At 47.6% G+C, this 18,557-nt stretch overlaps 1 protein-coding gene across 2 annotated transcripts in view; it reads right to left on the bottom strand.

The window, feature by feature from the left end:
- Positions 1–577: 577 nt before the first annotated feature.
- atp2a3 (ATPase sarcoplasmic/endoplasmic reticulum Ca2+ transporting 3) overlaps positions 578–18,557 on the bottom strand; it is a 39,287-nt gene continuing 21,307 nt past the window's right edge. The window contains exons 9-22 of one of the 2 annotated variants that reach the window (XM_049016452.1): positions 14,894–14,982; positions 14,465–14,567; positions 12,985–13,116; positions 11,628–11,744; positions 11,036–11,254; positions 10,204–10,539; positions 9,015–9,235; positions 8,531–8,733; positions 6,561–6,646; positions 6,344–6,477; positions 5,858–5,975; positions 5,343–5,460; positions 5,092–5,124; positions 578–3,102 (exon numbers count right to left, since the gene is read on the bottom strand). In XM_049016452.1, coding sequence (XP_048872409.1) covers positions 5,120–5,124; positions 5,343–5,460; positions 5,858–5,975; positions 6,344–6,477; positions 6,561–6,646; positions 8,531–8,733; positions 9,015–9,235; positions 10,204–10,539; positions 11,036–11,254; positions 11,628–11,744; positions 12,985–13,116; positions 14,465–14,567; positions 14,894–14,982 — 1,881 coding nt within the window. In that variant the 3' untranslated portion in view covers positions 578–3,102; positions 5,092–5,119. The remainder of the gene's footprint in view (positions 3,103–5,091; positions 5,125–5,342; positions 5,461–5,857; positions 5,976–6,343; positions 6,478–6,560; positions 6,647–8,530; positions 8,734–9,014; positions 9,236–10,203; positions 10,540–11,035; positions 11,255–11,627; positions 11,745–12,984; positions 13,117–14,464; positions 14,568–14,893; positions 14,983–18,557) is intronic. The other variant, XM_049016451.1, reaches the window with a different exon arrangement.

Raw genomic sequence — 18,557 nt, forward strand, 5'->3', positions numbered from 1 at the left:
TTTTGATGAACTAGAACGGAAATTGCGAGCCAGGCCTTCACGTCCAACATCAGTGCCTGACCTCACAAATGCTCACAAAGGGGACCAACTCCATATTGATGCCTATGGATTTTGAATGGGACGTCATAAAAGTTCCTGTAGGTGTAACGGCCAGGTGTCCTAATACTTTAGGCCACACAGCATATATTTAATTGATCTAAGGTACAGAATATAAGATATTTATTTTAAACAAGCTAACATGACAGATAAAACTAATTTGATAGAATAATCAGTAACCTGGGGCTTTTTGTTTATCTGTTACAATGAACATTTAATTCAACCATGGCTGTGCAACACCTTTAAATTCTGAATTTTCCAACATATCATAGTATATTTTGCAGGATAGGGGATGTTCCCAAAAATGAAGAAGGTATAATAGACCACAGGGCCACATTGTTCCACTAATGTCATTTACATGTAAAATGACCACACCACTAATGTATGAGCTGTTAATGCAAATGGCTGGATGGACAAACCCAAAACATTATTCTCAAAGAATATATAGGCATTTGTGGAAAAAAGAGAAACAGGCTCTGAATAAATAACAAGATAAATAATTTTTATTTTTAATGTTCTTCATATATAAAATTGTGTCCACAATTCTTAACAAGGCAATGGAGAGAATCTTTTATTTTCCCACTCTGTAATCAAAGCCAGTAACGGAGGTGGGATGGGGGTGGTCACTCGAGATCTCGGGGCTGTGGTTAGCGATGCTTTACAGCACCGACTCAGAAGCGTACCGTATCTGTGACCAGATGCCATCGTTAGCGGGTGACAAACCATGGTGACAAAGAGACTCAGCTAAAGACTGGTGACCAGACCTCCCAAAGAAACAGACCTCCCAAAGAAAAAGCACATCTTCATTACCCAAAATTCATCAATACGTTAGCCAGACAATTCCCCAGAACAATCTCATTGCCAAACCAAATTGCTATTATTATTATTATTATTACTATTATTATTATACACATATTCCTCCCCTAAAATTAGACACAAACCCAAACAACTTTAAAAACAGAAGCGGTAACGATGAGTAACCAACCCTTCTACAAAATTACATCCCAATATGCCATGTGCTTGAAGAAAAATAAAACTTTCATTCAGTTCTTTCACCGTTTGTAAGTTAGTTATTAAAAAATTAAATATTATATACTGTATAGGTTATTAATTACAGTAACAAGGTTCCATGCAATCCTTTTTTCTGTACAGAATGGGAGAGTTCAGTAGTAAATAAGAAAGCTGTACAATTCCAAGCTTCAGGCACATTTCGAGCAGCCCAGCAGCCCGGGGCACCTCCCAGCACGTGCAGGCTAACCACGACACGTATCGCCTTACGCCACTGCATTAGCCTCAGCAGGGCTCCGCGATCAAGAATCGCAACATAAGCCCTGACCTGGAGCTGCCTTCCTTCTCGTGTTCTTGCTCTAAGGTCAGAAGCCAATTATTGTTATTTACAGATGTTGTTCTCACACCTGGCCAGTAGAGGCGCTCCTGTCATGCCCTCTGAACGACATCACCAGGGACTTTGGTCACATGGCGTCACCTTGCTTCCGCTAACACAGTGGCACAGGTTGCAAGCGCAAGCAGCACCCGACTAAGGCAAAAACATTACAAATATAACATTAAAAATACCAGCAAAAGAAACCTCCAGGGCTCATTCAGTCAGCTGTATGTGTGTGTGTGTGTGTGTGTATGTGTATGCATGTATGTATGTGTGTGTGTGTATATATACACACACACACGCACACACTTTAACAATACCCACGTTAATGCACGTAAAAGCATTTAAATACAGCAGTAAAAAAAAACAACAGAATGAACTGTACTGCATTTGGAGGAGACTTGAGTGACTGAACCTGAATCGTGCGGGGGCGGGGCAAGGGTGCGGAGTCTTCGCTCTTAATTATGTGCGCATATATCGGGATCTGATCATGTCGTTTCTACTGGAAAGCTGGAGAAGGCATCACATGGACTACATTCCAGAAGCAAAGGCAGGAAGCTGTGCTCAAAGCCCCCCAGCGCTTTGCACAAAAAGGAGTGAAAAAGGAGAGGGGTGGGCCAGGTGAAAGGGGCAGCTGGCCTCCACAGGGGCGCCCTTCTTCTGGGGAACATCCAGCCGCCTGTCGGAGTTCAGAGCAGCCATGTTCCAAGGTACCGCCCCCCCACCCCCGTGATTGATGCTCACCAGCAGCCCCTACATAGTGTTGTACTACCCAGCATGCTTGGGGGGTGGGCTGGGTCACAGAGCTGGCTCTAATGGAATATCAGGCTCGACGGCACTCTTATCTACAGCTGACGGGGGCCAGGGGTTATCAGAGGGGACCCTAATCGATTGCACCGAGCAGATTCTGGTTTGATGGCCACCCACTCTGACATTCAAATAGAGTGCCGAAGTCCATTCCTGGTTTTTAAGGTGATCTCTAATTCCTTAGCAGGCGAGGGTCCCAGTGTGGCGATGCTGCTCAGAGCAGGTCCACCTTAACGGCGCCCAGAGGCACAGGAAGAGCCCACAGACTCTGGGCGTCACACTGGCTTTTTGGTTTAGATGTTATCTGGCTTAAACCTGGTGCAGAAAGAGGTGAGCGGCTGGGTGCCACCACACTGGGGAGCAACGCGGGAAGATTCATTCAGGGACTGTGGGCTGAGGGTGCCCCCACCCCACATACAGGCTCTCTGTGGAGGAGGGGCACTCAGGAGAAACTCAGTAGTGAAGGGGAACATGCATACAGTCACACTCACAGACACACACAGACAGGCAGACAGAACAAGAGACACACACAGACAAAGAGAGACACACAGACACAGTCACACAAACAGAGTGAAAGACACAGAGAAAGAGAGCGAGACAAACACATACACACACAGCCACAGAAAGACACAGATGCACACAGACAGACACACATGCACACAAGCCCTATTCAGTTGTCTAGTGGTGGCTGAACATGTGAAGCTTCTAGTGGCGGTGGGGGGGGGGGGGGGGGGATTATGGTCTTTCTGGAAAGGGGTGAATGGAATTTTAGAATTTGAGCTGCCGGTTGTTCCTGTACTTCCTCTCCTCTTCTCCTGTGGGAAAGACGAGGGGGGGGTCAGTGGTCAGTGGGGATCGTCGTACAGCGGCTGCTCTATAAACAGGGAGACACAATGCATCATGATGCAGCTAAGATTACCAGGCTGCTACCTGCACTGCGTGTGTGTGTGTGTGTGTGTGTGTGTGTGTGTGTGTGTGGGTGGGTGTGTGTGGAGAGGTACTGTGTCCTTAAAGACTGTAATGTAATTTTGGCGCCATACATATTGGCAAAGGAGCGTCACAGTTTCTAATTCATCTGGTACTTTGATGATTGAAATCAATTAAAAAAAGGTACAATTACAGCAATGATTGACTATCCTAAAGCTTACAGGCCACCTGTTCGAACAGTGGGGCTCTATGTACTGAGTACTGAATATCCGGGCAGCATGGCTCTCACAGAAAGGCCCTGGTGGCTAGCAATGTGGTGAGGAGACTCTGCAAAGTCTCAATGAAATGACACACAATCGATTACATTCACCCATACAGAGAATTACAGCATCCTCCATAATTATTTGCACCCCTTGTAAAGATTTGTAAAAAGGGTTAGAACAAAAATCTACTTTTCAGTGAAGTGGCTTCATCTCACATTGAAAAAAAATTGAAAAATCCAACCTCTCTTTGAAATAAATTTATTCAAAGAAAAAACAAATCTTTCATTAAGAAATAATTTTCATTAAGAAACATATATGCCACGATTATTGGCACCCCTGGAAATTATTATTAAATGTTATAGGAGAAGATGAAGGAAGGTTGTACAAAGTATTAAAAGCAGGGCTGCCAATAATCGTGGTACATGTGTTTTTATTGAAAATAATTATTTCTTGACGAAGGATTTGTTTTTCTTTGAATAATTTTATTTTAAAGAAAGGTTGGATTTTTCTTATTTTTTCAGTGTGAGATGAAGCTACTTCACTGAAGGGTAGATTTTTTTCTAACCCTTTTTTACACATATTTACAAGGAGTGCCAATTATTGTGGAGGGCACTGTATAATATATAGCCTGATATTTTAGAATCTTGTGCCCTGACGCAAGATGTTTGCCTTCACCACTTAAACCATTTTCCGTGTGCATAAACAAATATATTTAGCTTACTAGCAAAAAATGGTCACATGCAAGCAAGTTTGTGAACATAAATAAAACCACTTGCTAAAATGAAAATGTTTTGTGGCTGTAATGTGTAGTCTCCACTCTCCAGCACAGAAGTGCCTTCTATTGGTAGGCAGGTAGTTACTTTTTTGTGAACGATAAGCATAAAACAATCTTAACAGACAGACAATAAAACGACCGGCTATTATTATCTAGTACTTGTGAAAAATCTTAAAATTACAGCGGCGGCGGGTGGGATTCTTCACTACCACAAAAGAAAAAAAATAAACATTATACTGTGTTAATTTGATCATTTTAGCTACAAAGAGCTACAATACGTCATTGGCACCAGATGCCCAGTATTACTGATACATGATAAATACTTGCAGGAACCCATGGCCAGTGTGCAGTTTGCCAGAAGCTAGTGTTGGGTCACATCGGTCACACGGTACTGAAACTAACAATACACCTTTTGGTGTTGGCTCAAAGCTTGCTATGTCACCACCAACGCCTCCATTAATCCATGTTACTGGCTGCTCTTGGTTGCCCAGGGAAACCAGGCAACCCCTCAGCAAAGCTGGCTGTTAGAAAGAGGGACTTAAATACACGAAAACAGGCGCTCCTTTTGCATTTGGCATATGTCACTTGAGGCTCCAACCAGGAAAATAAGCTGTAACAGTGTGACAAGCTTGAAAACATCTGCTTTGGTAGTAGATGCAGGTTTCAGGTGGAAAACGGGACTGGCCATCACGGGGCCAGAGAGAGATGGCTTTAGTGGGAGTCAGAAGGAGCCATCGTGGTGGCTGGATCCTGACCATGTTGTTTTAGCCTGAGAAAGAGCAGCCTTGTATGCAGTACGCATGGATAGAGAGAGGGAGAGTCAGAAAGGAAGGATATACCTTAATGTGGCAGGCAAGAGGAGGAGGGTTAGGCTGCAGAAAGGAAAAACAGAAGAAAGCAAACAGACTGAGTGTCATGCCTGGTCATGCGATCTCAACTCTACGCTTCAGGCTAGTTAGTTCACTGCAAAGCTAATCCTGCTATTTACCGTCAGGAGAGGTTCTGGCTTGATAGAGCCAAAATGCTTCACGGCTCATGCCGAGCAAATCGGTGAGGCCTTTGCAGGAATCCGAGGGATGGGCAGCCTTACCTTCGAGGTGGTTGCGAGAGATGTACTTGAGGGCCTCATCAAGAAGAATAACAGGAAAGGAGATCTTCAAGACCACAATCCACTGAGAGTGACACAGAGGGGTCACCTGGAATATCAGCTAGGAAAAGAGACAGAAAAGCAGAGGACTAAGTAAGTCAAAGTTAGACCTATCAGACTGCAGGTCACATGCTCATAGGCCTATCAGTCAGCAGTCAGGTTCTATGAACCTGCAGAAAACCTGGAGCCCTGACAGATCTGCACAAGAAGTTGGTAAATAAGCACTTCCTTACTTAAACAAACCAAGCTTAAATTTTTCAGTTCAAAATACCCAGACAGAATTCTGTAAAGCGAACCTTTGTAAAGCAAGGTGGGCAGGTGTATCCCATGTGTTCCTCAAAACTAGGCTGTAGACTGATATAAAGAGTGGTAATTAAGACTGAACCATGATTACGGTTCCCCTCCACACGAAAGGACATGCCTCTGCTACCCCTATCGGGAGATACAGCAGCACTTACCGGCAGTGGTTCCACGTAGAGAATAAGGAAGTGCAGTGACAGCGACAGGATGATGGCTCCCAGCAGCCAAATATTCACCCAGGGAGGCATCCTCAGCAGCGACTGATTCTCCGACAGGCTGTGGGGGGTGGATACCATAGTACCATGCATGACCCTTTTTCGCCTCCACAATGACTTCAGTAAACTACCCAGGTACCCAGTAAACTAACGTGTAACTTGTTTATTTCAAATCCTCGACCTTACAGAACAGCACGGTTTATTAATGAGTAACACTGCCAATGTTTGCTCTTCAAAAACACTAAAGTCAGGGCTGCTTTTCCACAAGCTGATCCCAGCCACTTCACGTGACCAGGACATGGTGCGCCACTCATAGGAGTCCCAACCCCTCCTGATTCAGCCAGCTTTCTAGCCTGACCTAAGGCTCCAGGAGGAGCCCAGCATGGTAAGAGCGGTCCTTGTCAGCTAGTGGGCGTCCTCTGCACCTACCTGTTTAGTGCGTTGAACATCTCTATGGTGACCAGCACAGAGAGTGCCATGGTGGTGGGGTAGCGGGATTCGAAGACTTCACAGTCGATGCCAGAGAACATGGGGTTCTGGTCGGTGCACTGCATAAAGTGCCTCTGTGGGGGGGGGGGGAAGGTCCTCTTACAGTCACAGTAATTAGACCTGGTATACTCAAACCATGAGGGGGGTTCACCCTTACCAACTGGTAGAAGGTCACTTGAGGTCCCTCCTCGTCAAACAGGTACCACCACGTAGCAGCGCCCACGGTCCCCAGGCCCACGTACCCTGCAATGGGGGCAAGAGGATGCCATTGTGACTAGGGCGGGGCACTGGTACAGATGCCCCCATTCAGTTAGATACTGATTCACAAGCTAACGATATGATTCAATTCCATTTCAATAGGAATGAGATGTGAAATACTATACAAGCGTTCCATATTTAGAGAGATGTGTAAAAATGTCTAAATGGAGCACAAATTTATAAAAGAAGAATCACTGGAAACAAACTGTGAAAAGCACAAATGAATAAGGTCAAAGGCTAGTTCACCAAATTCTTTCGACTTGAGCAACACAGGGGTATAGTTCCCGAGAAACAAAACCAATCTGTCTTTCAAAGCACAAAAAAAACTAAAAAGAATAGTTGAAAAAAAAATGGTGAAGTCTAAAACTTGCATGCCATGTTTCAGATGGAGTTTAACTTTAACCCTCTGGGGTCTAGGGGTAGGGAACAGACTTTCACTGACTGGGGCATGGTCACACATTTCATTCAATATCATAAACTTAATTCATGGCAAATGAATTATCTGACATACTTGTTTTGGCAATACACTCATCTTTATTAAATGTACTTTGTAAGTATTTCAGATTCATGTGAACTTTGTAATTGGACATCAAAGTATAGACATTGCAAAGTGCAGTTTGGAACACATGCAGAATCATCATAAAAGTTGTTTTGATCCCAGATATCTTATCACCAAAGTCCTGGCTACATGAAGATGACTAAACGGTGTAGTTGCTATACTCAGTTGGATAAATAAATAGGAAAACCTAACTCATGTCACTATTTCTGGGCTCCTTTCATTGACTATTTAGCAACTTTCATGTGTATGCATGAGCCATTCACACTTGGCCACATTCTCTCCCCCCCCGCCCACCCCCCACAACGCTGATGGGGATATATCTGGATCGCGCTGTTCATCAAATTACCATGCGAATGCGATTTGAATACACGGAAATGAGGCTATTTATCTTCAGGTGAGGACAGTACTACACGCCCCCGATGCAGGTAAAACAAAGAAAAGTGACATGGTTAATTTTTTTTCCAATTTATCCAAATTTTAAAAACTTTAATACTTCCGACAATTGACGTTTTGAAAAAAAGACAGATTACGGATTTAGTCAGGTTTTTTATGTTTTTACAATACGATTTCAGCAACTTATGAACTGAAATACATGAGAAAGATACGAGGCATCGCTGACAATGCCGTTGACTCCAGAGGGTTAACCCTCTGTGACAAAAAATTTATATTTTTTTGTATGAAGGTCCACACACATGTTCTGGTAGTGCCTTCTTAAATGGCCATGTACAGCCAAAAATACAGGCATCCTAGCGCTTCCTTCACAAAATCTAGCACATCTACCAGAAAACTGTGGTATCAACATGTTCATTTCGTTTGTTTGCACTGGAACAACACAAAAAAAGTCCTCCGGCTTACTAGTGACTCAAGGTCTGGACACAAGGGTCAACTAAATAAATAAAAACAAAAATGAACACGTTTACATAACATCCCAATATTGGAATTCTTTCTAGTGGAATATGGCCACACTTCAGACCGTTGAGCTTTAGGCATTTTAACTGTGTTTAAGGTAGCCATATGCTAAAATCAGGGCCTGTGAGGTGCAGTAATGCTTCTGTTGTCAGAGGGCAAAAATAAACTCGGGCATTTACAGTAAGTGACACTGAAATCTGTGCTGCAGTATGATTTAACCATCATGGAAAAGAAACCAGAAAAACATTTTTAAAAATGCATATTAACCTGAAAGATCGATCCATAAATTTTACAGATCGAGATCGAGTTGGACAAATTGAAAAACCAATATTTTTGCACACCACCAATAGTGATGGCCATGCCAGGCAGCAGTCCTGGGGGTCCCGTACTCCCGACCTCACCTCCAATAGCTAGATATCTGAAGAAGAGCCATCCAGATATAAGAGGCTCTTTGGGGTTGCGGGGAGGCTTGTCCATGATGTCCAGGTCGGGGGGGTTGAAGCCCAGGGCGGTGGCGGGAAGGCCGTCCGTCACCAGGTTCACCCACAGCAGCTGCACGGGGATGAGGGCTTCAGGTAGACCGAGGATGGCAGTCAGAAAGATGCTGTGGGGGGGTGTCACAGGAGATGGGGGGGACGTAAGCAACTGGGGGATTCTCACAATCCACATTAGTCATTGGTCCCAAGAAACGCTTTCTGCTTTCGTGGGGGTCTTAACGTACAGCATGGCCACGTCTACCTATGGACATCTCAAAAGGACCTTCTTCCAAACCCAGAGAGAGAGCTAGGCCCTCAAATCTCATTCCAGACAGTGACTGGGGAACTGGCTTCAGGAACCTTCCATCCATTGCAGGCCCTGGTGAGTACGACGGCGGGGAGCCCTCACCAGACCACCTCGCCCACATTGGAGGAGATGAGGTAGCGGATGAACTGCTTCATGTTGTTGTAGATGGCCCTGCCCTCCTCCACGGCCGACACAATGGTGGAGAAGTTGTCGTCAGAGAGCACCATCTCAGAGGCCGACTTGGCCACGGCGGTGCCCGAGCCCATAGCGATGCCGATCTCTGCCTTCTTCAGGGCGGGGGCATCATTCACCCCATCACCAGTCTGGGGGGAGGGGGCAGGGGGTCGGAAGAGGTAGCCACAATCATACCATATCTATCATGTCCTATGTCATCCATCTTCTGCACTGTACATGTAGTACAGGGTCATTTTGAAATATCATTCATCATATTTAACAAACAACACAAACAAAACAAAAAGGTTGTCTTGAATTTGTTAAAGCCTCCCCCTGGATAAACACTGGGGTACCTCCGTCTAGCATACTGTACCAGAGTGCACTACTGTTCCATCCATCCATCCATCCATCCATCCATCATCCATATGCCCATGGAATTAGCTGTTAGACTATGGTTTTGTTCACTGTCTAATGAAATGTGCTATTGAACAGATGCCTAATCCTGCACACACAATACAGATGTCAGTAACCATACCACCTGCTGTTCAGACTAGGTAATCCATCCACAGCTAAGCAGGACCTGGTCAGTACTTGGATTGGAGACCAACTAGGAAAGCTGAGTTGCTGACGGAGGAGAAGTTAGTGTGGCCAACAGGGGAAGTCTATTCTGTGGTCTGTGTAGATCCCAGTGCAGTGATGGTTACACTGCGCTATAAAAATGGCAGCATCCTTCAGATGAGATGTATAACCGAGGTTCTGACTCTCTGAGGTCATAAAAGATCCATGGGCATCTTTCGAAAGAGTAGGGGTGGTACCCTGATGACCTGGGTACAATTGCCCACTGTGACCCTTTAAAATCTGACCTCCTAATCATCCCATATATCTAACTAGTGAATTCTCTCCTGCCCCTTCACCACCTTAGCTAATGGTGAGTGTACTGGTGCAGAATGGCTGCTGTTGCATCATCCAGGTGGGGGCTACACAGTGGTGGTGGTTGAAGTGGCTCCATATTGTTTATGTAAAACACTGGATATCTTGGAACTCGCTAAATAAATGTAACATTTATTCAGCATGGTTATGAGGATGGTGTACGTATGTGGCTACGGCCGTCACTCACCATGGCTGTGATCTCGTTGAAGGACTGCAGATACGCCACAATCTTGGACTTGTGGGCGGGCTCCACACGGGCGAAGCACCGGGCCTGCTTGACAGCCTCTCGCTGGACCTCGGGACTGAGGTCGTCAAACTCGCGGCCCGTGTACGCCTTGCCCTCCACGTCCTCATCCTCGCCGAAGATGCCGATGCGGCGGCAGATGGCCACGGCGGTGCCCTTATTGTCACCCGTGATCATGATGACGCGGATGCCTGCCTCACGGCACAGCTGCACGGAGCCGATCACCTCTTTCCTGGGGGGGTCCAGCATGCCCACGCAGCCCACGAATGTCAGTTGGGTCTGGGGGAGATGGCAAAAGAGACATGAGTACAACACTCTCACCCTCATCCAAAATAAAGGGAAAAGAATCTCCAACGCCTCCTCAGTCAGTGACTCAATAATGGTCCAAACTCGGTGAAATGAGCATCACAGACAGACACAGGCACAGACACACACACAGTTGTGTAATCATATCTTTTTGGGGACCGCTTATTCATTTCTATGGGAAAATTGCTAATGCTAACTATGACAACCTTAACCCTAGTCCTAATCATAACCATAAGTAGCCAAACAAAATACCAGAGTCTTAGCATTTTTAGTTTTATCATTGCAGTCATGGATTTTTATGAAATAGAGTTAATAGAGAGGTAAAAAAAAATAGGTATTCATCACGTTCTGGGGACATTTGGTCCCCATAAGGTAAGGTATACCTGGACGACACACACACACACACACACACACACACACTGGATCTGAGCCTTTGAGGTATGTATATAAGTCAATGCCCACTCCTGACCTCATACTCCGCAAACTTGCTGGAGTTCTCCAGGTCCATCTCCCCCTTGAGGGGGGGCGAGTCTCGTGTGGCCAGTGCCAGGCAGCGCAGTGTGTCGCGGCCTGTCCCCCACTCCTTGGTCTGTGCCATCAGCTGGTCCCGTAGGCCGGGGGTCATGGGCACTTTGCCGGTGCCCACCCGCACGAACTGACAGCGCTCCATCACACTCTCGGGGGCGCCCTAACAGAAAAGGGTGGGGGTCAGTCCTAAGGGAGCCTTTGAACGAGATGAATCAAATGAGCTCCTGAAAATCGATCCACGAAACACGCATTATAACTTCGATTACAGTAATTCTCCAGCATATTATTTACTCATGGAAATATGTACATGCACACATTATATACAAACACACACACAGACACACACGTAAGTACATATAAACATACAGGCTGGTCTCAACTAATATAAAAACGACTTAAAAAATATCCGAGATATACAGAGTTTACAGAAGTGTCAGTACAAAAATGTACTATGGAAATGTACACTATCTTTTCATTTATTTAATATGTGTTCTTTAGAATGTCTGTGCTAAATGTTAAATGGGGTCCAATACCTTGACAAACATCTTGCTGAGGGAGCCGGGCTTGGCGGGGGTGCAGTATACCGACATGGACTTGCGATCGCGGGAAAACTCCAGTGTGAATTCTTTCTTGATCACCTGCTTAATCACCTGGGGGAGGGGAGGGGAAGGGGTGGGTCAGACACTGAATGGGGTGTGGCCAAGAGGCAGATTCACATAACCATAACAGTCTGATGGGCACCCCCCCCCCCCGCACCCAAACACACACACATATATACACATACATTCCTCTGTGGGGAGCCGAGCTGATATTTGTTTACTGAATGAGTCATGTCTCTCATTCATCCTCTCAACCTCATAATTTTGATTCAACCCCCCATTAAAAGTGAGATCTAACCTCCTTATAAAACCTTATTTTAGATACAAATCCCCAACAAAAAAGGTGACTATGCATTCGAGCTCATGTGAAAAAAATTAACTCAACAGGGCAGTGCAAACATTTCATCCATGTATTAAAACAGTCTTGTGTAACTCCCATGGTGCAGTTACATAAAGATTATTTCAGTGTTTGTTCTTGCATTTATTACGGTCCCTTGTCCAACAATCGCCTGAGGTACATCTGCTAGGTGTTATTAATGCTGCTTATGGGATTGTGTTTCTGTCTTCTACCACTAGGGGTCACCATTGCGACAGCAGGCACCTCGGTGAAGGTGAAGGGGGCGCTGTCACTGCTCACCTACCATCCAGACACGTGTGACGTTAATCGATGATGTAAGCGGGCACAAAAAACCCTTGACAGATGTCCCGATAAAGCGAGCGAGACGCATTAAGATGCAATGTCTCATCTCTCCAGCAAAAGACAGTCTCCATAGTCTGAGGGGAAAATGATGACGTGAAGCCCTCTTCAGGATGTGGGTCAGGGGTGATCAAGGAGGAAAGCGAGTCTGTGTTTCACGGCTGAATGGCAGATGTGGCCTCAGAGGTTTAGTTTATAAACCATAACCCAGCTCTAAGCTAGAGGTCCTGTTTATCTTCACTGGTCTGACGGCTCCAAAGGGCTTTTCCTGGAATTAACCACTTGCAGCTTGCAGCTTAATTTCAGGCATTTTCGGTACGGGTGTTACGGAGAAGCTTCCGGCCGCCATCCACCCAAAACAGGGGTCCAACTGGACGGATGGATGCTTCTGAGTGCTCATGGATACTCAGTGCTGCTACACTGAGTCTCCTCGAGCATTTAGAACCATCCGTCCATCCATACACTCATCCTGGTCATTGCAGTGGGGTAACTGCAGACCTGTCTTGCTAGATTTCATACAAAGTTCTCTGAATGTCATTAATTAAGGCAATTGTGAAAACCTGTACCACTCCACCCCCCCACCCCACAGCTTACCGAATTGCACACGCCTGCCCGCTCCACCTTGGTCAGTCCAGAGAGGTCAGTCTTGAAGACGTTCATCTTCTCCACCAGGGTGGTCAGGGCCGTCTCCGTCGCCTCTCCCACCTTCTCGTAGACACCCTTGGCCTGCAAGGATGACAGAGATGGGACTGCTGACATCAGCCATAAAGTGATGGAACAGTGTGTGTGTGTGCATGCGTGTCCATGTCCGACTGTGTGTCTGTATCTAGATAATCGATGGAACGCAGACACACGTCTCATTGTGTGTCTCATTCAAAAGCATGTGGAGCCATTTCCAAATTAAAACCATCATTCATGAGTGCTGAAGAGCTGCTGACTGCACCCACACAGCGGCGGCCCCTAGTCTCCCCCCCCCACGACAAAAGTTGCCCGCTGGCTGATTCTAAAAAACAGTGTTTCCTAGATAGGGAAAGAGGAAGAATAGGATATAGAAAAGGGAAGAAAAATGAATGGCAGTTAAGATTTCACAAAACAGGAAGCCATTAAGGGGCCTGGCAGGGGTCCACTCCACGTGAAGGCAAAGAGAAAGAGGAGCCTGGCAGTCAGGTTTGCACTGGACCCTCATGTCGGCGCGACTGATTCAGGGAGCTGGGCATCTTCATACTCCCCCAAAGAAGACATACGGAGTACCTCATTCGTACAACACACAGTCATCGATCATAAATTAACAACAGTACTGTATAGTCCTAGTCAGGGTGACCGAGTACGTGCTGTATAGTCCTAGTCAGGGTGACCGAGTACGTGCTGTATAGTCCTAGTCAGGGTGACCGAGTACGTGCTGTATAGTCCTAGTCAGGGTGACCGAGTACGTGCTGTATAGTCCTAGTCAGGGTGACCGAGTACGTGCTGTATAGTCCTAGTCAGGGTGACCGAGTACGTGCTGTATAGTCCTAGTCAGGCTGACCGAGTACGTGCTGGATAGTCCCAAACGGTCCGAGTACATTAAAAGTGAAGTGAGCCCAAACGTGCAGTGATATTAGGATGGCTGGTCTCCCACTTGCGTGTGAGCGTATATGCATGCTTTACATACAAACATGGTCATGGTGTTTTCTTGAGAGAGGCGCTGCTCTGAATAGCAGCTGCTGCCGACCCTCACGAAAAGCAGCGAGGCGTGGCCACACTACTCCCTTCTGCCTCAGCTGGCGTCGACGTCACACTAACCATGTGCTTTGGGGGGTGTCGGCCTCTCATGCCTGCAGGACAGCCAAAGCTGCCTGGGGCAGGATGTACTGGGGTAACCAGAACCCAAAGCAGCCTGAAAATGGAATCACCCCCAGAACGACTGAAGTTTGGGAGGATAGAGCCAGACAGCATGAAAAGCAGGGTTTAACCTGAAGGAAAACAGACGCAGATGCACGCAGCCTTCTCACTCCTCACAGTAACAGGTAGCAGAGCAGTACGTTGGGGGGGGGACAGGTAAGGGTTAGCAAAGTAGTGTGTTGGGGGGGCTTACCTCATTGTAATCTAAGGAGGAGTCGTTGCACATGGCACAAATGGTGGCCAGCTCCACCAGGCCGTCGTAGTCTCCACACTGCACGGGGCGGTCCCCCTTCAGCCTGGAGGGGGGGGGGGGGGGCAATCGTGTGATCCAACACTCAGGAAAGACGTAAGAGCTCATTGCCAGCCAGGCCTTGGCTAAGCTGGGGCTTAAGCGGCTGCTGTGTATCAATTAATTATCTCTCAGGAAGGACTGTTTTTACATTTGCTCAGAAACTCGCCGAAGACGAGACGTAAAAATACACAAAGCAGGGCAAGGGGGCAGGGAGGTGACCAGCTGGAGCTGGCTGGTGTGCGTCCTCCATATTAATGTCATACACATCCAGGCGGGTGGACCATGAGGTAGGATGAGCAGCTGTGTATATGGGGTGGGAGTGGCACTCACACTTGTCCTTCAGGGGCATACGTCGAGCCAGTGATGGAGAATTCCAAAAGGGAGCAGTCAGCACCGTCCGCCCGGTCCACCACGAACATCTGGAACGGAGAGAATAAGGATTCGAACAATCAGTCAGTCTCTTTCCCGGAAAACATTGCAGGGAGCCGAATGCAGCACGAGGTGCTCATCTGTAACTGCGCCAAGGAGGGGATGGGATAATAGCTAACGGGTCCTCCTAGGCTCTGGGGATTTGGAGGATGGAATGGGAGATTTGATAAAAACCCTTAGGACTTTACAGACCAGGAAATCGCCATCTTAGGTAAGCGGCACAGAAAAGCAGCACTTTCGCTGGAGAGGTATCAGAAGCACTGAGAAAACTTTAGTGGAGGGGCTCATCCCCTCACCCCTATAAAATCAAACAAAGCCTAATTTATTTCCTACATTTATATAAAAAATTTCACTCCTTGTTATGCAGGTAATTCAATATTAACACTGTGTTGCTCGTCATGCAGGTATTTCAACTTTAACCTTGTGTTGTCCCTCGTGCAGGTATTTTAACGTTAACACTGTGTTGCCCAGCATGCAAGTATTTTGACATTAACACTGTGGTGCTTGTTGAGTAGGTATTTTGACATTGGCACTGTGCTCCACGCTGGGCAGTTATAAGCTCACTAACAGTAAAGGGTGAAGAAAGAAGCTATTCAGTGGAACAGTGCAACAGGAGTTGCTGAATAGGAAAGGGAAACAGGAAAAAGTGCAAAAAAATGGAAAACTGCACACACGACAAAAGGGATTCCCCCCTGCCGAGAGCAGCCAATCAGAGACTGCCTGACGTCACTCAACTTTTTTTCCCTCTCTTTCATTTTTCCAGTAAACAGCTGGGAGTTCCTCAGTGTTACTGACCCAGCATAAACCCTCTATGTCACTCCAGTCAGAATAGGGCCTTTCAGCTGCACCCAAAGTCCCCCCCACTCTCTTCTGGAACAGCAGTGCGTGAGAGGGAACCGAAAGCCCTCCAGTCAGACCCTGCCCCCCCCCCACCTTAACACAGATGTCAACGGCTCTCATCAAGGCACTTGGGCTCTTGCCAGGGCTGCCCGCGTATTCCAGTGATTATGGGAGAGCCGGGAACCGCACGTGGGAGGGGGAGGGGCCGTGGAAACACTGACATGACGACGCCAAGCGGGTTACGTGAGGGCACGTACAGCCATGAGGCGCGGGGGGTGTGGTGGGACTCGCCTTCAGCGGCCCCCAGCTGCTCTTGCATCAAATTCCCCAGGGAAGATTTTTTGCCCCCCCCACACATATATGGAAATGTACCATGCTTATACTCAGTGAACCACAACTAAATCCAGTTCAATATCAACTAAAGGAATCAGCTTTTGAATAAAACATCCTGTTTTCTGAGAACTGTGTGTTTTTAAAAACAACTTGCGTGACACTCTTGCCTGCCAGCCTCACCACCACAGGGGGGCGCCGCAAACAGAGCCGAGAAGGCTTCACTCACAGCCAAAGAAACACACTAAAAAAAAAAAAAAAAAAAAAAAAAAAAAACATAACCGGTGAAAGTGGGATCCACTGAGAAAGTGGCCCTGTGGCCCCAGGGTGAAAGGGGCCTTTTCCACACAAGCATGACAGCCTGTTGACGGTCCCACACTGAAGGGTTTTGTGGGCTGTTTAGGAAGACATGAGGGGCACAGGATAGCAACATGCTCCAAGACCTCCATGCCCTATGTTGCCAGGCTAAGAACACATTCTGCCAATGATGCAGGTGGTAAACCTACCTCAAGGGGGCAGTGTACTGCAGGGGTGGCAAGCTGAAGCCTAGAGGAAGGCTTCCAAACACACACACACGCAAAGCTGACCATGCTGCATGCTGCTCAACACAATGTCTAGAACATCCATCCATCCATTTTCCAAACCGCTTATCTTTCTGTGTGGCGGGAGGTCTGGAGCCTATCCCGGAAGCAATGGGCACGAGGCAGGGAACAACCCAGGACAAAAGCTTAAGGTGACTTCTTCAGGAAAGCAAACTGGATTATTTTCTGGCCAAATTATTCGCTTCCCTCGCGAGCCTCAACTTGGCTGCTCTGTGAATATCATGCTGGTACCGGCCCCACCCACACTAATCTGGCTATAAGTATAGGCCGGGACAGGAACCAGCCACATGCCGAACCCTCCCGTCAAGGTAACCCTGCACTCTATGTTATGCCCCCCAGTCCTAACAGGAGTCATTTTCAGCCTTTCCTGTCAGGTCCTCCAAGCCAAACGTGCTCCTTCACAGGCAGCGGGGCTGCCGAACCCCTCCCCACACCACCTGGCCGCTCTTCATCTTTATTTCTTACCTTGTCTCTGAGTAATGTTACAACTGTGACCCCCGACCCTTTCCAGCTTAAGCAGCTGTAATTGAATTACTGTTTATTTTCCAGCTGCCATAATAACATTAGCCACAGCGGCAGGGGACGCAGAGGAAGTGAACGGACCGCCAAACTCTCAGCCGGACAGCAGGTGGGTAATGGGGAAATGCAGGCAGTCCAAAAACACGGAATAAAGTGCGGCCCTCAGACACAATCAGGCACAATCAGGCACATTCTTGCACCCGGATGGCAAGATTAAGGGTAGAATGACAAGAAGATTCTAGAGACAAATTGGAGGAAGAGCCAATAAACAATCAGCAATGACAACAAGATCAGGACCAAAACTACGCGTCATTAAGCCACATACGGCCAGGTGCTTAGGGGAACACAGGCAGATCCAAAACAAATCTGTCCACAGCCATCCCCCCCAGCCCTTGCTGGCCACTGCCCCCTTTCCTCCCCACCTTGATTTGGATGTGCCCCTCTGCCTACCCGCCCGCCCGCGTCCACCCACCTGCCCGCGACTGCGACTGCCTGCCCGCGACTGCGACTGCCTGCCCGCGACTGCGACTGCCTGCCCGCGTCCACCCACCTGCCCGCGACTGCGACTGCCTGCCCGCGACTGCGACTGCCTGCCCGCGACTGCGACTGCCTGCCCGCGACTGCGACTGCCTGCCCGCGACTGCGATTGCCTGCCCGCGACTGCCTGCTTGTTTGTTTGTTTACCTTCTTTGCTTCCTTTTCACCCGCTGCTTGTCCAGCTGGACACAGAGGCGCCCTACCCCGCCCCGCCCCATGCGTCCGAGCCACAGATGGCTGAGCTTTCCCAGAGCCGCGGCAGGCCTCACTGCAGAGGTCATGCCGCCAACGCTGCTGAGAGAGTCCCGCTCTGACATTTAACAAAAGGTACCCGCCGATGCAGACCAGCCTCTCTTTGGCATGTGACTGGCATTACTTTACTGCTTGATTAAGGGAATGTGCTCCCCCCCCCACGGCGGAAAAACAGGCAGTTATTTCAGTCCGAACCTGATCAAGCTTTTCCGTCATGGTCACACCCTTTGGGTCACCAGTGCTTTAGTGCTTTCAAGCCAAGCAGGGCTGGATTTCACCAGACATGACCCCCCCCCACAATAATATTCTCAATTACAGACAATGTATGAATGTGAGTAACCCCACACAGGGCATGATGGGTACCAGATGGTGCTTGGCGCTGGCGGCCCGTGTCTCCCTAACAGACCCAAACAGACCAGTCGCTCAGTTGGATGCATCTTAAGTTTGCTTAAATCAACCCCCCCACTCAGTACAGGAGACGATGG

This window comes from Brienomyrus brachyistius, chromosome 6, assembly GCF_023856365.1.
Source record: "Brienomyrus brachyistius isolate T26 chromosome 6, BBRACH_0.4, whole genome shotgun sequence".
NCBI classification, from domain to species: Eukaryota; Metazoa; Chordata; class Actinopteri; order Osteoglossiformes; family Mormyridae; genus Brienomyrus; species Brienomyrus brachyistius.